At 36.1% G+C, this 25,134-nt stretch overlaps 1 protein-coding gene across 1 annotated transcript in view; it reads right to left on the reverse strand.

Moving 5' to 3' along the window:
- Positions 1 to 23,666, reverse strand: part of prdm6 (PR domain containing 6) — a 37,512-nt gene extending 13,846 nt beyond the window's left edge. The window contains exons 1-7 of the mRNA XM_016507527.1: positions 23,569 to 23,666; positions 22,111 to 22,338; positions 19,867 to 19,936; positions 19,213 to 19,624; positions 16,874 to 17,181; positions 7,013 to 7,140; positions 2,334 to 2,458 (exon numbers count right to left, since the gene is read on the reverse strand). Of these exons, the coding sequence (XP_016363013.1) occupies positions 2,334 to 2,458; positions 7,013 to 7,140; positions 16,874 to 17,181; positions 19,213 to 19,624; positions 19,867 to 19,936; positions 22,111 to 22,338; positions 23,569 to 23,666 (1,369 nt within the window). The remainder of the gene's footprint in view (positions 1 to 2,333; positions 2,459 to 7,012; positions 7,141 to 16,873; positions 17,182 to 19,212; positions 19,625 to 19,866; positions 19,937 to 22,110; positions 22,339 to 23,568) is intronic.
- Between the last annotated feature and the right edge of the window lie 1,468 nt (positions 23,667 to 25,134).

Genomic DNA, 25,134 nt, shown 5'->3' on the forward strand with positions numbered 1-25,134 from the left:
CGCAGCTGTATTTTCAGCATCATTACTCCAGTCTTCAGTGTCACATGATCTTCAGAAATCAGTATAATATTCTGCTCGAGAAACATTTCTGATTATTATCAATGTTGAAAACATTAATATTGTTATGGAAACTGTGATACATTTTATTTTTCAGGATTCACAGATTAACAGAAAGTAAAAAAGAACAGCATTTATTTGAAATAGAAATCTTTTGTCACATTATAAATGTCTTTACTATCACTTTTGATCAATTTAATGCATCCTTGATGAATAAAAGTATTAATTTGTTTTTTTTAAATCAAGCTTTTAAACGCTCATGTTGAATTGGTCACATAGACATAAAGCTGTATATGATAACCGTATATCTTTAAAAAATAAATGTATTAAATGTAACTAAACAGCATTCGAGAATCAGCCATAGAGTCAAATCTTGGACGAGGAACCGACGTCTTCAGACGCTTTATGTTCAGAAACACTTCCATCGTCAAACCGCATTCCACATTCTTCATCAAGCAGCACGCTGTGTGCATAAACACTGAATTAGCCGACTGTAAGACGAGACATGTGAGAGCGCTCTGATTCAATAACGCCGGCACATTCAATGCAGCATGAAGCTCCAGAACTCGTCTGATCAACGCTGAGCGTCAGCCGCAGACCTGAGATCAGACCCAGCGTGGAGAAACACACAAATGTCTTCATTTGTTCAGACTCAAACATGGCAAACAGTGTCAAAACGGCTTTCTGATCAGCGAAGAGCTTCTCTCTCGCAGCATTTCTCATCAGCACAGCTCTCAGATCACACAACACACTTTAGAGCAGCATTTGGAAGGAAAGAGCGCTGTCTAAACACAACATAACTCATAAAGCCTGTCTGCTGTAAACACTGGACTCTCTTCACCGAGCGCTGACACAGATACACACGGGAGCGTTTGAGTGAAGTTTCAGTGAAGAACCATCACAGTAAAATTTCACAATTCTCAATACCACAGCAGAATACTAGGGTAACTCATATAATTAAAAAAAAAAAAGTCCTCAAAAATTGTTGAAAAATAACTCAACAGTCAGTAATACAATAAAAACAAAAAAGGCAAATAATAAATACAATAGAAAAAGATACAAATGAAACAAACAGTGCTTTAAGTTTTTTACGCAAGTCTAAAGTATTCAGCTAACAGCTACTACAGAAACTAAATCGAATGTAAAATAAAACAGCATAGTCTTCACTACAAGAATTAAACTTCCTTTGTTTCTTATCAAAGCTACAAAAGTCCTTCAGTCAAGAACAGTGAGTGATTTTCTCTGTCTTTTGTTGTTTGATTAATATTAAGCTCACAGTCGGCAGCAGGAATATTAGGCTGCTGTCACTGTAAGAGCCGCACAGATCCAATATACTGTTACAGACGTGTTTTCATTCTCCCCTGTATGTTCACTTAACCAATGAGGGATTCTGTGAATAATCACCAAGCGCCGCATTTTGGCACATTTTTGCGCGGATTTGACCATTTAGGTGTGCACCTTAAGCTAAAAGTTGACTTTACTCATCCGTGTTCTGTCAAAAATACATATTATTTATTAAATAAAAACATTTTTTTAAAATTGTTATCTCTAATCAGATGCGCTATATAAAGCATCAGTGTGTCTGTAGTGGAAATCAGGGATGCACCCATATGAACATTTTGGCCGATACCGATAACCGATAATTCTCAATACATGAAAGCCGATAACCGATATGTTGGCCGATAAATCTAAATCCAAATTTTTATATAATCTTTGAGAGCCTAATTACCAAAAAAGTCTCACCATTAAAAGGCATTAAACACTTCAACATAAATCAAACATAAAGCAGCCTTACAAATAAATAAAATAATGCTTAAATAATGCAAACAAGTCACTGGACAACATTATTTACGTGTAAAAAAATTAATCAAAAATCATGTGCCATGAATAAATTAAACGGAATAACGTCCGCACCGACAATAATGAAATTATTTTAATTAAACCATATTGTTGATGAAAACGGTGGTTATTATTAATAATATAAATCAATGATTTTGAAAAAGATGTATCTTAAATTAATACCACTGTTTCAAATAGCAGCATTGCTGATTGAGCTGCTACGCTGTAGCTGAAGAGCTGAATGGTCACCGGCAAACTGAAGCGCTCTATTAACGCTCTATAAGCTTTACCAAACGCATTCTATATGAGATAAATCTGATTTCTATGCATAAAATAAACACAGTATTACGGTATCGGCCGATATGGTGGCCGATATATCGTGCATCCCTAGTGGAAATAACAAGCATTTGAATCGTTTGCAGAGGAGTTTTTCTTACAGTTTTCGTCTTGTGCGACGCACTGCAGCGGGATCCCGAAGAAAGACGTGTAACTGTCGTTGTACCAAACCAGGAGCTCCGTTCCTCGAGGAATATCTGCACACGCCCGGTAGAAGATACACGACCTGAAACATTCAAACACAATGCTTAGAAAACAAAATGGACATCTGACTATACAATGACTGTAAAATATGTAAAACCCATTATAATATATATCAAATCATTCATTGTCATGCTTGAATTTAGTCTCGCCCATTATTAATCAAACTATTTATAAAACAAAGTGTACATTTAAAATTGAATTCAATAAAATGACTATAAAATATGTAAATCCTTTATCAAATATATAAAATTATTCATTTTCAACATGTTTGACATGTTCTTTATGCACTTGGGGGAAAAAAAGTTTAAATCACATTGAATAAACTGTAAAACAAAATGACTAAAAAATAGGTAAATCCATTATAAATATTTTCAAGTGACATCTTGATGAAACAAAAAAAACAGTTTAAATGACATTAAATATAACTATTTATGAAACAAAAAGGTACATTTAAAAAGTAAATAATAAAATGAATTATAAAATATATTAAATAATTATAAAAAATATATCAAATCACATGTAGATTCCCCATTGTCAGTCCTATGCAATGTATTTTCACCTGAAGACTTCAGAAAACATTACGATAATAGATTATATATATATACAAGGCTGTAGCCATGTCTTGAACATTGGGGGGGGGGGGCACTATCTATATATACACACGCACACACATATATGAGCAATATCACACTCGTAGCAGTGCGATATGGCTGTATATCGGCACGGCTGTGATTCGGCTGTAGGTAATCATATCTGTGCTGATATACAGCCATATCTCACGGCTACAAGTGTGATATTGCGTTTACACAACAGTTCGACGGCACGAGTGTTTAGAAACATAAGAAACAACAACGCAGTGTCTTTAAAAACCCTCTTTTGTGCGGAACTACTTTCTTCCGCCACAGATTCAGATCTCAGTTTGACAGTTTAAAAGCTGACCTCAAGATCCGTTACTAATTCAAAAACGTCACTTTAGAACTAGTAACGATGGAATGATGAGTTGCTTCATTAAAAGCTTATTGTATCACTGCATTAAAAGCTAAATGTATTATGTAGAGTATTATGAGAGAGAGATTGAGTGAGCGAGTTTGATTATCTGCATCTGATACAGCATTCATTCTTCAGCTCAAGCTCATATTCACAATAAAACATTAGTTTGAATGTCCGCAGAGGAAAGCGATATCTTTGTCGTACTATCTTTCATCTGTTAAGGGTGATTTCCGATGACAGCACTGCTCAGTGTGTTTGTTAACTGCGTCTTACAAGCTGTTGCTGAAAGTAAAAAGAACTTCATTCTTTATAACCCTGTTTCAGTCTCTTTCAATATAAAAGTTTTTACTGCGGACTCACTCAGAAAAACAGTCTCTTGTCGCCATCTAATGATGGAATAATGTCACTAAAATCACCATCACACGTTTCACAATACAAAATACTACTATTAAATACTACTATTATTTATATATTTATTGAACAATAATTTTTAACAAACAACAACAGCCATTGTATACAGCATTACAGTCATATAAAATACATGATGAGATTTTGCTCTCAGCCAAAACTATTTGCTCTGGAACAAATAATAGATTAATGAGACCAAAGACTGCCCGTTAGATTTACCCAAAACAAATTATATCTCATGTTTAACCACTATAGATTCATCCGAGCCAGTGGTGATTTCCAGAAGATCTGGCCGAGGTGAGGCTGCTCTCGGCGGGTTCATGAGCGCTGAACGTCCGCTGACGCCCTGGAGCTCACATCTCCCAAAACATCGAAGCAAATTTTCAAATAGTCGTCATCTTTATTAACAAACTGCATATTTGAAGTCTAAACAAGTACATTCTCGCCTAAATAACTCTTAAAAGTGCATTTCGTGACACACAAACTGTATTATTTTTACAATTATAGTGGATTTGGGCGTCCGCCATGACACTCAGAAATGCAAGCGGAGTGATACAAACGGTGAAACGGTTCCCGTGTGCTATTGGGTGAATCTCTCTTGGGTGGAAAGACCTTTTGGCCAATCAGATTCGAGGACCAGAAAGAACTGTTGTATAGACCAATTTGGAGTAGACGTCACAGTTACGTCACTTGCAGCTGCGCGCGCATTGTGATGGCATAAAAACACTGGGAACAAGTGGAGGGAAACGGGTAAAATCCATGGAATAAGAGAAAAATGTATTGTTGTGCCTTTGGATGTAAGAATCTGAATGCAAATAATTTTTATATACAGTAATACTGTCGTCAAAGACGCCATTTGAAGCTAAACGCAGACGTTTAAATGGACAGACTATGGATGAAACCTGCTATGATTACCCTACCTTTAAAGCATACATTTGATTTAAACAATAGGTCTATATAATATTCATATAGGGGACATATTGTATTAGCCCTACAGCTGAAATACATGCATGAAATACTATTTAAACCTATAACATTTTACATAACATTTAACTATTTTATTTCACAATTTCACAAAGTTTATATCTCCTAGTTCGGACTTTATAACTTGATTCAACTCAACAACTGCGAGTTTGTCAATTCTGAGGAAAAAAGCCAGAAGTGTGGGATTATAAACTAAAAAGAAAGAATGACGAGTTGACCAGAATTATGAGATATAATCTCGGAATTGCAAGAGAAAAATCAGAATTTAGAAATATAAACTCAAAATTAAATTTTTTATTCTTTTATTCCATGACTGCTACGTTAAAACTGTCATTTTCTGCCACCAGACAGGCTCCGCCCACAAAAACCGTCATCACTGTTTGCAAACGATAATTTCACTAACCCTTCATAAAAGAACATGTTTCGTGATTTCATTCATGTAGGAATTATATACAGCTAATTAAACAATCAGCAAGTGTTGTCCACACACTAAAAAAACCACAAACGTTTGACTCTTTGGTCTTGCTGAAAGTGCTGAGATCGGTGCATTTTATTAATTCTTTCCAACACGACATCAAAATAAAACAAGAGCCGAGTCCATAAATCAGCAGCATCTCATAACCGAGAGAGAGAGAGAGAGAGAGAGAAAACACGTCTCTCAGCTCGGCTTCGCTCAATATAAACACTGCAGCGCAGCAATAAATGCAGTGGGACTCAATGAGTCGGCTGTTTGGGGAGCGATGGGTGGTCCTGCACGCTCAGACCGAGTAAACCAACACCGGCTCTTACAAGCCTACAAGCGACTCGGACTCCATCCATCACCGGCGGCTTTGAAGAGGATTCCATCAAGATATTGCAGATCATAACAGATGATCTGGAGCCGCACACGTGTGAGACTCGCCCTAGAACACGGACTTACATGAAGAAGATCAGCTCGATATTAAAAGCCCTTCAGCCTGAGCTCTGTGGAACATCAGACACAGACTAGCACATGTTTATTTAACTAAAAAAAGGACACTGCATAGACTTCTACTGTTTTTATATACAGCTAGTTATATAAACTATAACCTAACACTAACAGAACACTTTTAGTATTTTTAGAATTATTTTTTACTTATTTTTTTATATCGTTTATACTTTATGAGGAGGTTTTGGGAGGTTTTACATACAAAAACCAGCACGTTTTGTCTGCACACTAAATGGATAATCACACCACAAAGGTCTATCAAAATATCTATTTTATTATTTTTTTTAGATTTAAAAGATTAATTGGAAGAGAAAATATACAAAAAGATCACAAAGATCTATAAAAAATTTTCTTTTTTTTTTTAGATTTAAGAAAGATTAAAAAATTAATAATAATAATAAATAAGGTTTATCAAAATATATATTTTATTATTTTTTTAGATTTAAAAGAAGTTGGAAAAAATTTAACAAAAAATAAATAAATAAATAAATAAAACAGACTGCAAAGGTTATCAAAAAAAATGTAGATTTAAAAAGATAAAAAAGAATAATAAAAAATACAAAAAAGACCACAAAGATCAATAAAATATATATTTTAAAATTGTATTAATATTATATTTTAGATTTTAAAAGATTTAAAAAAATAAATAAATAAAAACAGACCACAAAGGCTTATCAAAATAGATCTTATTATATTACAAATCATATATTATATATTTTTTTAGATTTAAAGAAGATTAAATAATAATAATAATTATATATATATATATAAACAGACTGCAAAGGTCTTTATATATTTATATATTAAATATATATTTTATTGTTTTTTCTATTTAAAAAATATATTTAAAATAAACAGACCACAAAGGTCTATCATAATGTACCTTTTATTTATTTTTATTTATTTTTTTTTATTTTAATAATCAAAAAAATCATAAAAGACAAATTAAATACAAAATGTTGACCTTTGTGGTCTGTTATCTTTTTAGTGTGTGGACAGCACTTGCTGATTTTTATATAAACAATTTCCTTTATATACTGCTAATTATAAATATTATAATCCTTGAACAATAGCTGTATTTGTAGAGTTTTGCTATACTACTGTATCTCTATAGGTTATAGTTATGAGGAGAAATGAGGATGTGTCCCCTGGTTTATATGTTTATCTCTTCAGGGCGGTTAGTCAGGTGCTGAGTGCTGGTGTAGGTTGGTTTAGTTAAGCTGTTACCTGTACTGCACCACCATCATGTTCTGCTCTCCACAGTGTCTGGCGCAGCGGATGTACCTCATCCAGCTCGACTTACTGGGCTCGTTCCCGTCAATAAAGTGCTGTAAGGTTCCCTCCTGATCGTAAATCTAGAAGAGAGACATTCACAAACTCAGACAGAACTCTCAGTCCTCCTCATGTTATATAAAGATAGCCCAACAAAAGAGATTCAGATAAATCTGTTTACAATGACAAATAACCTGCAGTGGTCGATAGTTCAGTGAGTCTATGAGGGCCTGATGTTTTTAATGACTGAAGCCATTTAATTAATAATTTATTTGTTTCTGTTTCATCTTCAGGGTTACTGGTTATATTTGATTTTAATATATATGCGTTAGCAGGGGCGGACGAACCAGCCATGCCATTAATTATGAATTGATCAGTATTTTGCATGCAAGTCAATTTCTGCATAGAAATATTACACCAAATAGAAGCAGAAAATCGTGCTATACGCACTTTCATGAAATCGGGTTAGCCTACAACAATTAATTTGTTGGCTATTTTACAAATCGCAAATTATAATCGGGCCTTCCATCAATTATGGTGATGAAAATGACTCGCCATATCCGCCTTTAGAGAGAAATGCAAGGATTACATAATGAAAGAGTTTATTTTATTAAGAGTCTATTTTCGATTTGAATTATTTTGTTTTAAAGTAGTAATTTAAAACTTTCTATATATTTTGATCATGTCTGAGCTTAGGTTCATCATTGTGAAGCGCTCCTGTTCAAGACCGAGACGGCAGAAAGCATTTGTTTTCTTTATTTTATAAAAGCACAATGTTTTGTTGATATTGTGAGTGCACACAAATAAAAGTAGACCCTTTACAGAATAGAATGATGTATTACTCTTACCTTTATGAGCAAGAATGACTGCGTATTTTAAGTTGTTTCCACTGTTAGAAAAAAATGCAAGTGATCGCGTTGGCGCCTCATGTGCCGCAGAGCGCGCTTCAGCTTCAACTCTCCACACAAACGATTGGATATGCGTCTAACAGCACACGTTTATCTAGGTTAAACATTTAAACTAGCATTGTGATATACTTGAACTGTTTTATATATAGATTTTATTTTAGGCAAGTCCTGATGATCTGAGAAGGCTAAATTGATCAAACATAAGCTATAGGCTATGATCAGCTCACTGTCTGCCGCTGGCCGTTACTTTAAAAAAACTAAAAACTCTTCCACCACTTCATCCAACGCTGTTTTGTTCTCATCTGTGAGCATGCTCTTGATATATGTATTTTAGGTGTGTACATTTATAATTGCCTTTTCATTATTTTTTCAGTTTTATTTAAATTTGTAGTTAAAACAACTAAAAATAAATGTATTTTAAAGTTTAGAATTAGACAGCCTTTGCACACAGGCTTACGCTGGTAACTCATCAGTGGGCTTTCCTCGTCAATATAGGCTATATTTTTTCACACTTTTCTCATTCTATTTTCTCATTTCTGACGTTCCAAAAGCGCCTCCTACTGGCAGAGAATGAATGTTCATTTTCAATAATCCAGTCTGTAGTTTTTGTTCAGATCAATGTGAAAATCCACCCACATAACCCCGTTTTAATGATTTATACTTCTGGCTCACCCCTGGTTTAAACGCTCAATTGTCAGGTTTAGCATTTTACAATTTATTTTATTTTTGTGAAATCCTGTATCTCAGCTGTAAATCAGTTGCTATTTCGTGGTCTACAACATGAAAGAAAGCCATTATAACGTACATGAAAAATGTAGAAAAATTGGACACAACCACGGGGCACCATTGTGCAGCAGCAAGCATCACAACAAAAAAGTGAAAGGAAAATGTGTGCAAATGTATAGGACCCCATTCCTATATTTTGCCTGGGGCCCCCAATTCACTAAATCCGCCCCTGTGCGTTAGACATCAGCTAACAAAAATATGTTCTCAGAATGTTTCGCTAACGTTACCGTTAAGTATAAAAATGTTATTTCTGAATGTCCTCTGAACATTGAAAATGCCCACTTTTTACATTTTTAAAAAAACTAAAAAGGGAGCATCCATTTGATCATTTTGCAAACATTATGAGAACGTTACATTTGAATGTTCTCTGAACAGTTAAAAATTGTTAGATAAACATCCAACTAAAATGTTTCAGATAAATGATGTATAAATAATGTTTTTGTGCTAAGGTTTTGAGAATGTTATTAAAGACCAGAGAACTTCAAATGTTCTATTCCACTACTGGAAGAATGTTTTTTCATAGAGTTCCCCGTGGGAGATTCGTTTAGAGCAGCTCGTTTAGAAATCCTCTCACACACGCACGCGCACACACACACACACACACACACACACACACACAGAGACACACACACAGACACACACACACACACACACACACACAGAGACACACACACAGACACACACACACACACACACACACACAGAGACACACACACAGACACACACACACACACACACACACACAGAGACACACACACAGACACACACACACACACACACACACACAGAGACACACACACAGACACACACACACACACACACACACACAGAGACACACACACAGACACACACACACACACACACACACACAGAGACACACACACAGACACACACACACACACACACACACACAGAGACACACACACAGACACACACACACACACACACACACACAGAGACACACACACAGACACACACACACACACACACACACACAGAGACACACACACACACAGAGACACACACACACAGACACACACACACACACACACGCGCACACACAAAAAAAACGTTTCTTTTCTTCTGCATTTCTCCCGTTTCCTAATCTAGCTTTCTAATAAACCTGAAATTACATACTACAAATATTGTTGGCTCTGTGACAAACTGCTTATGTTTCTCTATTGTAAGTCGCGTTGGTTATAAATATATATATAAACCTTGATACATGTACTACGTTAGGCTAACCGAGACTTGTCATTTGCACTTATATAGTTGCTCTTTTATTAGTTTTGATAGCATCTATTGTCCTCATTTGGATAAAAGTGTCTGCTAAATGACTAAATGTAAAACCTAATTCAAACTATTCATAGAAGCTACAATAGTATGTTATTGATAGTAAAATAACGCTGCTGATCATGCAGTAATGACACGTGAACCGCTGGAGGAACCAGTCCTGTAAATTATCACAATATAATACATGAGATGATGCTGATGAGTGAGAAGCGGAGCATTTCTACAGCGTGTTCTTGAGTCCGGCCTGAGATCTGCAATCGATGTGAGCTGACGGGCTTCTGTCACTGCGTTACTTACTGCTCAATCTCTCCAGACGGCGTTTACGGCTCTGAGAGACAGCTGTAAATAGAGCGGCTGTGACCTCCTGCCCTCATTAAAGCGAGTAAATCAGGGCCGACAGCCATTACACTCGGCGCTTTATCACAGGAACACGCAGAGGTCCAGAGCAGAGCGCTCTGAGCATGCAAACACGTCTCTGGAGGTGATAGTGGCGCTTGTTATCGCTGCAGCCGCATTAAAACACACGGCGCTCTCCATCGGCTTTGTGCCAGAAACTCTCTCGGCATCTTCTGTATTCATGCCGAGCAGAAACTCTGGTCATCGCACCGCAAGTGTGTTAATGCTGCTTCATGCATGTGTGTGGTTTTATTTAGTCCTTTTATTTTGCTGCTCATCTTTAAAGACTTTCCTGAATAAATAAAGGCTAATAAATAAATATAAATATAAAGGTAAGTAAATAAATAAATAAATGTATTTATTCTGTTATTGTGCTGCCAATTTTGGCTAGAAAACTCCTTTAAAAAATGATTTTTGGTCTCATAAATGCTTAAATAAAGTAAATAAAGGTTGATAAATAAATATAAATGTTATCAAATAAATAAATTAAATAAATCATTTTTGCTATATCGTGGCCAGGACACTCCTGTAAAAGAGATTTTTGATTTTAGAAAGACTTTCCTGTTAAAATAAAGGTTAATAAATCAATGTAAACATAAAGTTTAATGAATGAAAAAAATAACTTTTGCTATTTGTCTATCTAGGCCAGGATGCTCCTATAAAAGATATTTTTGATTAAAGAGATCAAATAAATGTAAAATAAATTTTAAATGAAAGACATCGAGTGACACCGTGACAAAATTGTATATCATGCAAAAAACATGAAATCAAACACGAAGTGTATAAATATTTTCACAATTTGCATAGATCTAATTATATGCTAAACTATTAACATGATGGTTAATAAACCTGCTGATTAATTTTTCAAATGTATAAACAGCAGAACAAACACTGTATTAGTATTAAACAGATTAGTTTGCGTTTAGTATTTCAGTCTATTTATTTCACTATTCTGACTAAATACCATCATAAGGGTTTATTTCATTTAATGATTACAGAACAAAGCTGAAATGGATCTCCATGTCTGTTAAATACGGTCATTTCTAATATCATAACAGTGTTCATATCATTATAATATCATAACAGGCTGAGCTGCATGTACAATATGTGTAATATAAGTGCTTAAAATCAGACGTGCAGACTAAACGAGTCTTAAAATAACAGAAAGCTACCATAAAAAGCTCTAATGAAAACACAGCGAGACGCTCAGCGGAAGAACTGAACTCATGGAGGAAAGTCACAGATGAAACTCTCGAGTTAGAGATGCTTTCTTTCACAACAAGAGACACAAATGAAGCATAACTTCAGGGACAAATTACAGAGCTTTGTGAAATAAAATAATAATCCTGGCCCGCGGCCCATCATCACGTTCAGCAGACGACCATCAGAAAATATTATTCCCATCAGCGGCCGACTGGATCACCTTCATCCGGAGCGACTCGAAATATTTGTGTTTCATGAAAGCATTCAGTCATGCTCAGAATATTTTCTGCACCAGTACAGAATCAGTCAACGTGTTTTCACAATCTGGCTTTCTGAGCTCAGCAGAAACTCTGTGATGAACAGAACCACGAGCTAATAAGTTATTATTATTAACTAAAACCATTACAAATATCGGTTGCACTTTATAATAAGGTTCCGTTTGTTAACTACATTTAATGCATTAATTAACTAACTAATAAAAACACAACTTCATTATTAGTTCATGTCAGCTCAGGTCCATTAAATAACCCTACAACTTTAGATTTTAATAATGTATTAGGAAATGTTGGAATCAACAACAACTAAGATTAATAAATGTTTTACAAGTATTTTTCATTGTTAGTTTGTGTTAACTAATGTTAAACTTATTGTAAAGTGTTACAGAAACATTCTTTGTTACTTGAAATAAAATAATAAAATACAATTTTTTTTTTTAAATTAACTTATTTTAATTAAACTACTTTCCAAAGCAATATTTCTCATTTTCATTTAGTTTAACTTAAAAGTAACTCAAACTGAAATTTAAAAAAATTATAATAAAAAAGACAAAAATTCTCATTTTTATTTAACTTGATGTAGTAAAATAACTAAAACTTAAATAAATAAATAAAATAATAACCATATACTAATTTTTTTTTTAAATGCTAAGAAAAAATACAAAAACAACTAAAACTTTAACAAAAATTTAAATAAAACAAAATATAATAATAATACTAATAATTGTCTGCATCTTTCTCATACTCACACGTTTAAAAAAATAAAAATAAAAAAAAAGCTATTAATAAAAATTAATAATAAAACTATTAATAATAAAAAAACATTAATAGTAAAACTATTAATAACTCAAGATCTCCTCACTGTATCCTGTGAGACGTCCAGAAACACACGCTGACACACTTTACATGAGCTCCAGTATAATTCACCGCAGTAAAACAGCACAGGTACAGTGTTTAGTTTATAAATGTCACATTACTCGCGTCACGCTCACGGCATCATGACAGCGCCTCTAACAAGACACGCTATTTATTGGGCGAGACTCGCGCAGAGATGTTTGAGTTGGACACGCCGACGGTCAAACACCACCAAACAGAACTATTCGCTGGATTTATAGCTGGTAAATATGGCTGATAATGGGCAATATCGACGAGAGACGTGTGTACAATATTCTTTAGAAAAGCATTCCAGACTCAGGGTGGGAAAAGCGGGCGTAATAATTCTGCAGCGCTCTGACGGGCCAAAGAAAGAAGCGAAGGAACTGACAGACTCGAATCCCCAGACACCAGGCAGAATAAACAAGCAGCGCTAAATGTGCTGCAGGCCTCACGCTTCACCTGTGTTTAGCTTCATCTGATTTATCCCTCATATACATACATACATATTAGGGCTGTCCATTTAACACGTTCATTTGGTGCGATTAATTACAGAAAAAATAACATGTTAAAATGCATGTAATGTGGCGCCTCGTCCAGACCTATCTTGTATGAAGGTAGAATGACGTCAAAAAGATTTGCATATGCAGGGTAAATAAAAATTAATAATAAAACTATTAATAATAAAAAAACATTAATAGTAAAACTATTAATAAAAACTACAATAGTATCTCATTGATAATAAAACAACACTGCTGTGGACTGTATTTAAAGGGACAGTACACGCAAATAAATTATGACATTCTAGTTTCAAAATGGTTTAAAGTCCCAATGACTTCCACAGACCTTCACAGACAAAAAATACTATGGAAGTCAATGGCTACCGTCAACTGTTACCAACATTCTTCAAAATATCTTCTTTTGTGTTCAGGTGTAAGCGCGGAAAAATGCAAGTCAGAAGCATGCAGATCATATTTATTTTGCGTTAGCATGAAGCTGCAGTTTCACAATACATGAATTACACTTACGAGTAACAGTAAAATGCTGCAAATATTTTTTTCTTGCGCTTGAAACGCGATTTACACCTTTACAAAGCTTCTCTTGCGCATGCAAATTTAATTTACGCTTACAGTCTTATGTACACTTCCACAAATATTACCCTGCGTATGCAAATCTTTTTGACGTCATTCTACCTTCATAATCTTTCCTCTCACACTGATGCAGCTGCTGATGAACACGAGGAGTCTATTAGAATGAGCCTAAAATTCAAGATATGAGCGCAAAAAATAAATCAGCCTTATGTTTATATCATATGATATAGTTTAGCAATATCACACCAGCAAGAGTGCTGTTTCTCCCCAATATCTGCACCACTGCAAATGTGATTTGAGTTATTTATACAACAGTTCAGTAGTGTTTTAGACTCAATATTGCCTGTTTTGGTCAATTTCAAAAATGAAGTTCCAATCAAAGCCACAGCAGAACTGTTGACCGTCTCTGATCAACACACGGTGGGGATTCATTACTGAATGAATCGGCTGTTTGAACGAATCGAGTGAGTGACTGAATCGGCTGTTTGAACGAATCGAGTGAGTCAATCATTCAGTGACTCTTTCATAAAGTCAGACACTTGATTCGTTTCTGAATGAATCAGCTGTTTGAACGAATCGAGTGAGTCAATCATTCAGTGACTCTTTTATAAAGTCAGTCACTTGATTCGTTTCTGAATGAATCGGCTGTTTGAACAAATTGAGTGAGTCAATCATTCAGTGACTCTTTACAGTCACTTGATTTGTTTCTGAATAAATGAGCCATTTGAACGAATCGGTTGAATGAATGATTCAATGACTCACTCATTAAGACTCATTAAGAGTTTTATATTTAGAGAGTCATTTCATTTAAAAAAAACATTTCATATTTCAGTATTCATTTTTAAAAACATACTCATTAATACCCATACACCGTGTGTGTTAAATTGCATCCAAATTGTAACTGCAGTTTCAGATACAGCAGGGGTTTTGTTGGAAAGGCTGCAATTCATTTGAAAGCCAACAGTAAAAGATTTGGGTGAGTGAGTGAGTGTGTGTGTGTGTGTGTGTGTGTGTGTGTATAAAAAATATCATACATGTGCAGCACATATGTCTCATAACCATGTGTGTGTGCTTCTCTAACGAACTTAAACCTAGACTATCATTATCTCTGTTTTATGTGTCATTTAAAGAAACAGCAGATGAACCATCAGTTTTATTTGCTCCTAATTGACTGAACAAATGGCTGCTATCAGGTGTTTAACCCACAAGACTTCCACACATCAGCGCTGTGACAGCAGGAGCCGTAATAACACGTCAATAAAAGGTCAGACAGACAGTCTTCATCAAACGCTGGATCGGCCGTAATGAGCGCGGCGTGCAATCTGTTTCGCTAATATTAAACTAATAGATGATCTAACAGGGGAAATATTAATCTGTCGAGCTACCGAGCACCAATAACGCTCTGCCAAACCCAGCCGCTGATTCATTTGCCATTAGCAGTGATTTCTGACACACTCCAGAGAATCATTCAGCGGCACTCGCAGCACATCTCAGCTCAAATGTTTGTGTTTTACACGTTCCAGCCTTTCATTCTCTGCTCTCAGACACACACACACACACCGTCCGCTTTAATCCAGAGGAATTTTTCCTGTAGAACCTGACGTCACACTGATCCAGGAACAGTGTTCGCTTCTCTGTCTCACCGTCCTTTTCAAAGCAAGCCTTTCACATCAGCTCTCAGACCAATTCATGTGGAAAAATGAAAGCACATAAAAAAAGGTACAAAAGCTGTCAATCTAAACGGAGCGTATTAGTAGCTTTTGAAAGTGACAGCTTTTGTACCTTTTTTTCTGAGAGTGTGAGAAGTTAAGCTTTATGCACATCTATGGAAGCTTGCTTCTGCCACGCAACAAAAATATTAAAAAGGTAATCACAATTATGACTTTATTTCTCAGACTTGCGAGTTTATATCTCATATTCTCACGTTAGAAACTTGGGTGGGTTTACATTTTGCAATTTTGACTTTTTTCTCTGAATTGTGAGTTTACATTTCACAATTTAGCTTTTTTTTCCCCGTCACAGATTAGAAATAGAAAAAAGGTAATTTTGACTTTTTATCTCACATTTCTGACTTTACTGAGTTTACATTATTAGTTTACATTACAATATTTTTCTCCCAATTCTGACTTTTTTTTTTCTCGTAATAGCGAGTTTTTTTCACAATTCTGTTTTTTAAAAATCACCTTTTTTAATAACAATACAAAAGGTAGTTGTCACTTTTGTATCCCTCAGTCCTGCCGTTTGTTCTTGAATTGTTAGTTTATATCTCAGTTCTGACATTTTTCTTCTCAGAATTGCAAGATTATAAAGAAAAACGTCAGAATTGTGAGATATAAACTCATAACTGTGAGAAAATAGTCAGAATTAAGAGCTAAAAAAAATCACAATTACCCTTCTTAATTTTTATTCTATGACAAAAATTAGCTTCCATGTACACTAACATTGTTAAAGTCTAATTCTGTCATAGAATAAAAACATTTAAAAAGGGTAACTGTGACTTCTTAGCTCACGATTCTGACTTTTATTCTTGCAATTATCAGCTTATATCTCAGTTTTGACTTTTTTCTCAGAATTGCGAGTTCACATTTTGTAATTCTGAGTTTATACTGAAAAATGTCAGAATTATGAGATATAAACTCACATTAAATTGCAAGAAAATAGTCAGAATTGTGAGCTAAAATGTCAAAATTACCCTTTTAATTTTTTATTCTATGACAGAAATAATCTTCCATGCATATCTGTCCATGTCTATATTTAGAGAGCTGATAACTGATGATCCATCTGCACTCTCTCTGTCTCTCTCTCTCTCTCTCTCACTCTCTCTGTCTCTCTCGCTCTCTCACTCTCTGTCTGTCATCTGGTATCAGAGGTGAAGCTGTTGACCTTTAGTTAGTGTGTTTGGGCTTTTTCTCGCCCGCCCCTCTTTGTGTTCGACACATCAGGTTGTCCGCATTCACACACACACACACACGCTCATACACACACACTCACCTCCCATGAGTGTCTTGTGTTTCGCACGGATCCCGACTGCACCTTCTCCAGCGGCAGCGGGACTCCCTGGAAGGGCCCGATCCAGGTGCCCTGTGGGATGCGCTGGGCTGCACAGATGCCGTATCCCAGACCCGGGACGGTGCTGGTGCACAGACACACCTCACGGGGCAGATCCCTCAGCCAGTCCGGGACCTCTGGAGGAGGAGCGGCCCCCGAGGAGCTGCTGGTCCCCACCAGCCTCCGCAGCGAGTGCAGGGGTCCGTGCATGGGGCACTCGCCGTTACGGTTGTCCGCACACATGTCACAGCCTGAGGGACGGCACAGCGAGAGGGCCGGTTATTTACCCGCACACAGATGGGACCCCGAACAGCCCACGCGATCCCCTTCACGGAGTCACACACAAACTTTAAATTATGCTTTTGTCAGCTGGTGCATGAAGACATTTCTGCTTCTGTGCTGGAAAGGCTGAATAACAACTTTAAACCTAAAGCTTTAAATGTAAAAACAAATGCATTCATCAGTTTATGAGCACAACAGCGTTCAATAATTTCACAAGATTAATCACTCAAAAGTGTGCTTATATTTGTTTTCAAGTCAAATTATTGACTTGAAAAAAATGTGCAATTTACTTTAAATTATGCAAAAAAGGATTTTTGTGCATTTGGCTTTAAATTATGCCAAACAAATATTTTGTGCATTCGAATTTAAATTATGCAAAAAAATGTGCAGCTGACTTTAAATGATTGACTTTAAATTATGCAAAAATATTTTGTGCATTTGACTTGAAATTATAAAAAAAAATGTGCATTTGACTTTAAATTATTTACTTTAAATGATGCAAAAAAAAAGGATTTTTGTGCATTTGACTAAATTATGCAAAAAAAATATTTTGTGCATTTGACTTGAAGTTATACAAAAAATGTGCTTAAATGGTTGACTTAAAATTTGCACGACTAAGAAAAGAGTAAAAAAATATACAACTAGATTGTATTCAACATTTAAATAGATATGAGTGATCTATGTGATTTCTGCTTCGCGTTTGAACACGTGCAGCTCGCTCATTAAAGTGACCTACAGAAAGAAATAAAGCGCAATGTGCATCATCTTCTAAACTGCCCTTAGTTTCGATGTAGGTGCTATTTAGTCTCGAGTCGTGTTTCTTTTATTTTGTACTGTGCATCAGAATATTTTCATCGCGTTTTGCATCTGAAACTCGCAGTAAATCAGCGGCGTGTTCAAGTGCATGCGCTGGTCTGTAAAGCGCTTTATAAACGAGCTGCACTGCTCTGAAATATGAGCTCAGAATCGCGCATGTAGATAAAGAAGTCTCACTGTCCCCCGGAGACACACATGTCCCGTGTTGGGATGATGAATGTGTGCCGATGGAGCAGATCGATCAGTGATCCGGACTCACTACAAAACTATACAGCAATTAATTGTGTGTTGTCCGCTCATCCCTCGTGTGCTGCTGCATTTATCGATGAAGATCTGCTGATCACATCTCACATTCATACAGTATTTCCCTCTGTGCATGAGCGCTTATTTAATTATCCAGAAAAAAAAAAGGCGAGAGGAAATATAACGGGCCAAAATCTACGTCGCAATTAATAAAGATTCAAAAGCTTGCATTCAGAAGAACTCGGAGTAAAAATGATTTCAGTTGTTGACATTGACACTCGATGTAATTATAATGCATTTGATTTTTAACGACATCTCAGATTTTAAGCCAATTTAAATAGCCTATGCAAATCAGCTAAAAATGTTCTATTCATTGAATATGCATTTTAAAATAAGGCCGAGATTAAATGTCGATTTATTTCATTTCTACTCATTTTAATGTATTAATTTCAGTAAATGATTTCAGGATATTCGATACGGCTCGTTGATAATTTCTCAGTTTTCTGGTTTAAAAACAAAAAACTCTTGAAAGTCGACACGGGAATAAATTCAATTCGATCACTAGAATTGAGTATAATCAGCTGCACGACTCAATCTTTGACCTACTACAAAAATACTATCAAGAAGCTGTTTTAAGAAGATTATCTAGCAGCTATGCAGTGATGTTGCTATTTTATCACAAAACTAAATTATTCACTTAAATACAGCATTCATTTAAATATATTTATTTATAAAATATATTTATTTATAAAATATAAATATCAAATTTATATTTATTGGTGTTTGATTACAGGTTCTTCAGATGCTGTTTCATTGTTTTATTTTATTTTTTAAAACAGTTGAATAAAAAGTTCCTATCTGAGCCTTTTTTTCCTCATCTGTATTTTTAAGAGAGAGTGTGTGTGTGTGTTATGATTATGAAAGCGCATAAAGCTACATACGGTTGTTGAGCTCTCCGTTGTGGTTGTTGAGCGGGATGATCTCCATCCTCTGCTGTCCGTAGAGATAATAGTCCAGCTCCTCGGAGCTCAGCTTCAGCCGCGATCCTTTATCATTCTTAAAGTTGGACGACAAGCAAAGTTCTTTGGCTTGAGAAGATCCGCCGCCGGTGTCGGAGCTCAGAGTCTGTCCGAACAGCGCGATCTGACCCGCGGGAGACGCGGTGGAGGAGCTGGAGCTCGAGATCAGGCTGGGTCTCTGCAGGCGGAGGTTCTCCAGCGGCACCGGAGGCGGCAGAGAAGCGGCTTTCAGTGCGCTATTCTGCGGGAAGAGCTGCTGCCAGTGCTGGATGTAGGTCGGGTCCACTTTGAGGAAAGCAGAACCGCTCGGCTCGCCCGGCTTCAGCATGTCAGACTGTAACAGCAGCACAGATGATGGATGATGATGGTGGACTTTCATGTGCTCTTCAGAAAAGAATCGCTGGTTAGCTTAACTAGTCAGGCCGCGACGCGCGTCTAAACACACTACAACACAGAAGCCGAGGCGTTCCGGACTTCTGCGCTCGCGCCGCATGTTTGTGCGAGTGAAAGCGCTCGCGAGTGAAACACACTTACCCTGTCAGAAGAGTCCAGGCTGTGACTCTCGGACACTCACACCATCCCTGCATTGACCGCGAGCTGCTCTCGAACCCCGTCAGCGCGAGCGTCCTCCCACTCCAGCACGTGCCTCTGGACAGACAGACTCAGAAGTGATGCTGAGCATCTGTCTCGCGCTTAGTTTTCATTTTGCATGACTTTTGCCCTTTTTTTTAAAGTTGTGGATCATGCATTCGATTGGATAAGCGCAATTACGCATTGGACAAAAAAAAAACAAAAGAAACGCTTTTCTTTGGTAGTTGGAAAGCTGCTAGAATCATTCATTATTGTCAGACTGTTATATTTGAGTTTGCATGATTTTTAACGACTCTATCAATCAGGCATTTGATAATTGTATTATTTCTTCAAGTCGCGCGCTTGACGCAACAGATAAGACCGCGGAACTAGTTTCCCAGCATTTCCTTCCAGACGCTTGAGAAAGTTTTGGAAAGGCGCTCTGTATCTGAATGTAGGGCATTTTACAGCAGAGGAGGGGTCAATGTTTTGACTGGCAACATTGTGGCAGGCCCATTCGTCATCCAGAGGTCTCTGCAGAGAGTGATAACGAACCAAAACACAAACATAATCGTCTGAAAATGAATTCTTGTCTACAAATGCATTTCACCCTTAAAGAATGCGAGCAAGAACAACGCGCAGATTGATTGTTTGTTCGATTTTTAAAGCTTTATTTTGGTGCAATTATCATTCAAGTGAAGCGCGCTACATTCTATTTTAATTCGTTAAATCATTATTATTATTATTATTATTTAGATAATAACATTAATGCATGTCGAACCTTAAAACCATTTATAGCTGTCACACTTCCAAATAACACTGCTCTTATGACAGCGTATTGGTGTTTTTATTCATTGATAAATGACCGGTGAAATAAAGTGCACTCGAGGGGCAGAAGAGATCGATACATTAACTGCCCAAATATATCATTTTCTGTGCCAAAAACACGGATTATTAACGCAGAGCGTTATCTCGCGCTTCATTTGTATATTTTCAGCGCGTGCAAAAAAAGTGTTTAGGCGTGTCTTTCATTAACATGGACTGCTGTTTGACATTCACTTAGACCCTTTGCATTTCTCGTTAATTAATTCTGCTGATGGCTGAAAGACAAATGAACGGCTGCGTGTGACAGGAGTCCGATAAAGAATTCAGCCACCAGCGCCTCTCAGTTTTAAGGTCGCGGGCTGCTGAGTATATAATTCATTAATATAGACGTATATATTCAGATGGGAGTTGATGCTCGTCCTGTTGTTGCAACACAGATTTATAATAAATTGCCTGGTAATAACCCACTGCAAAAAAAGAGAGATTTATAGAAGTGCCTCGAGTGTGTTTTACATCAATCTATTAATGATGTAAAAACGCTTTTGCTATTTATCCATTAACTAAACTCTTTTTTGTGTCGTTTGATAGAGAGAAAAGCAGAGTGAACTCATTCACATCGCATGCACATTTCCAGGACACTGCTGCTCGGGTCCTTTAAATACTCTGTGTCCTGCATTCACAAACCCTTCAGAGTGTTTAACACGAGTGTAGCCAGTTCACAATAATCTACAAGAGGTAAAACAGTATTAAACTCAGTGTGTAAAAGTCATTTTCACATTTCAAAACTCTTTAATGCAGTACTGAAAGATACCGGTTTCATCAGCTGAACAATCGGTGTGTGGTTAAACAGCAGTATAATCTATTGAACGCGCTGTGCCGAAGCAGAAATTACATATTTACTTTATTCTTCTGACCGAGTTCTATTGAGAATTGAAATGTGTCGATACATTATTATTATTATACATAATAGTATATACAATGCTGTACTTGCATGCATCAATCTCGAGCTTGGTATAGTTTAGTTTGATTAAAGCACAGATGTCTTGAGATGCCAGTATATTTTTGTAGGTCAAATGTTCTTCCAGTAACAATAACTGAATGCTTGTTCAAGGTTATCAGGTCTTTAATAATGCAAGAACATTATTTAATGTTTTCTGAAACATTTATAAAGATGTTAGTCTTTAAGTGTTATTACGTACTTCTTGCGTTAGAGAACATTCAAATGTAACATTCTCTAACAAACATCCCATTTTCTGTAACATTCACAGGACCAAGAAAAAATGTTACAATTCTGGAAACACTCAGAACTTAATGGGTAACATTAGCAACCTATTTTTGTTAGACGGGAATGTAGTGATTTTTCTGATGCGCTCAGTCTCATTTAGACCTCCTGACATGCTATAAAACCACATTACACCACATCACCTCATTTCTGCTCCATCAGCTGCTGGCAGGAGCAGTGAAGACATGCCGACGGTCGGTGTGAAGCAGATCTGAAGATGCCATCTCCTTCTGTCTCTCTCAATCCAGCTCAGTGACCGGAGCTTTGGGCTCTGAAGCTCTGCTCTCTTTGAGTCTTCAGAATCCCTGTAACACGTCCTGACAGAGCTGAAGCTCGGATGAATCGCAATCACAGTCATCAGAGTGTTAACTCTATGAGCACACAATAACCAGTCAATGGAAGTACACTCGTCTTGATGATGAAACACAGTGAATTATATTCCCAAAATCACACCTGAACCCCCAGGAGCAAATCAGTTATTTAGAAAACACAATTTTCTGGCATATGTGAATTCATCAACACCTTTGCAGTGATTTCTTCAGCCGCTGCCTGTATTGAATTCTCTCTCTCTCTATATATATATACAGTGGGTACGGAAAGTATTCAGACCCCCTTAAATTTTTCAAAAAAAAATTAACTTAAATGATTTTAGCAAATGGCTGCAATATAACAAAGAGTGAAAAATTTAAGGGGGTCTGAATACTTTCCGTACCCACTGTATATACATATATGGTCAATTTTTTGAAATTGAAATTTATACACCATCAAAAGCTTTCCATTGATGTATGGTTTGTTAGGATAGGACAATATTTGGCTGAGATACAACTATTTGAAAATCTGGAATCTGAGGGTGCAAAAAAATCTAAATATTGAGAAAATCATCTTTAAAGTTGTTCAAATGAAGTTCTTAGCAATGCATATTACTAATCAAAAATTAAGTTTTGATATATTTACGTTAGGTGATTTACAAAATATCTTCATGGAACATGATCTTTACTTAACATCCTAATGATTTTTTGCATAAAAGAAAAATGTATAATTTTGACCCATACAATGTATTGTTGGCTATTGCTACAAATATACCCCAGCGACTTAACACTGCTTTTGTGCTCCAGGGTCTCACATATATACTGTATATATATATTTAGGTTCCAAAAGGTTGTTTTCACAGTGACGCCATTATAAAAACACTTTTCGTTGCACAAAGAACCTTTCAGTGATCAGTTCTTAAAAGAACCATTTTTTCTTACTGCAAAGAACATTTTTACAATCTAAAGAACATTTTGATCAATGGAAAGACTACATGGATGTTTACATTTCTTCATGAAACCACTGTTGCCAGTATGTATGAGCAAGTAGTATATATATAGGATTTTCACATTTAAAAATTTATTTATTTGAATATATTTTGGATTTATTTTCCTGTTTTGTTGCACGCATACCTTTAACCATTTAACTCATTTTAATTTTTTTGGTCAGTCTGGTCTTGGTTTTGAAGCATCTTCCTCATTATATCCATAACTGATCTGAGACCTGCTGAAATAACCTGTAAAATACACACCAAAACTGCACATCTGAGCATCTGGTAGAGCCGATTTCACCGGGGTCTCCTGTCAAACACCGGCGCTGAATGAAATAACTGGTAGACTAAAATCAGGTCTGGGCCGATGATTAGACCAGCCATCAGCGCAGAAGCCATTACGGCGAGCTCTCCTGGGTCAGGCCTTCTGAGATGAGGTTTGGTGCTTTACATGGCAGCTACCAGCGAGTGTAATGAAGCGCGCACTTGACCTGATTAAGGGACCCGCGGCCCTCGGATCGTATGCTATGAGGAAACACTGCAGAGAACAAACCCGATTAGAACAGGGTTTGTACGGCACCAAATATAAACACAATGAAAGATTTCGAACAAAGAACGGTTCCTGTTTTCACGGTGATGCTATAGAGGAAGTGAACTGTTTCTGAAAATAACCATTTTTACACTCTTAAAAATAAAGCTTCTTTATTGGCAGAAGCTTAAACATCCATGGAACCACTAAAGGCTCTTTATAGCGGAAAAATTTTCTTCACACTAATGAAAAACGGTTCTTTTTGTAAGAAACTGTTCACTGAGAGGTTCTTTGGGGAACCAAAAATGGTTCTTCTATGGCATCACTGCAACGTGAAGAACATTTTAATAATCAGAAGAACCTTTTTTCCATTATAAAGAACGTTGTTGGCAATGTAAAGGTTCCATTGATGTTAAAGGTTCTTCACGGAACCATCAATGCCAAAGAAGCACCTTTGTTTTTAAGAGTGTATTCATTCAGTTTCTCTCGTTTTGGTGTCAGGATGAAACATCTGAAGCATTATTATTTACTCCAAATATTTGTAAAAATCAAACTTGCAGAGTTTATTTGAAAATCCAGTTTAAAGTGGTAGCTGAGCGTGGTAGTTAGCTGGTATCTTTTTCAACAGGACAGCCAACATCTGTCCTCACTATAAAAATGATTTTCCAAAAATATAAATAAAACATAGATTGAGTTTTTTTTCCCCTGAAAACACTATTTTTATACTTTCAAATTTCACATTTAATTCAATGTTTTACATGTGCAATTTACCATTTTTGAGTCAAACTGTTTCTACGCCATTTTTTGTCTAGTTTATTTACATTTCTCCGTTGTTCTGTACACTGATAAATACCATACTTTATAAATTGGAGTTTATTGCAGACAGTGTTGGGAAGGTTACTTTGGAAATGTAATATAATACGTTACAGATCACAAGTTACCCTATTTAAAATGTAATAAGTAGTGTAATTAATAATATAATAATTTAATTTTAAAGATCATTCTGAGGTTAAATACAGATTTAAAATCATAACAAGAAATAGTGTAATAGCTGATACTGTTTCTGAAATCAAATCTTTGCATGGCAACGGCAGGAAACACTGGCATCAAAGTCTTGGAATAAACAGTTAATCTTAAAAAATCAAGCATATACATAAACCCAAATAGAAAATAAAACAGTTATCGAATAAGCATGTGTCCTATTCTGTGTCCTAAACTCCTGAAACACTGGTGTGTCTTATTCTAGAGCAGTCAATTTGGGAAAGAAATCAATTAGATGGGTGTGTGCGTGTGTGTGTGTGAGTGTGTGTGTGTGCGTGTGTGTGTCTGTGTATGTAT

The sequence above is a fragment of the Sinocyclocheilus anshuiensis genome, unplaced genomic scaffold (genome assembly GCF_001515605.1).
Source record: "Sinocyclocheilus anshuiensis isolate Anshui unplaced genomic scaffold, SAMN03320099.WGS_v1.1 scaffold1614, whole genome shotgun sequence".
NCBI classification, from domain to species: Eukaryota; Metazoa; Chordata; class Actinopteri; order Cypriniformes; family Cyprinidae; genus Sinocyclocheilus; species Sinocyclocheilus anshuiensis.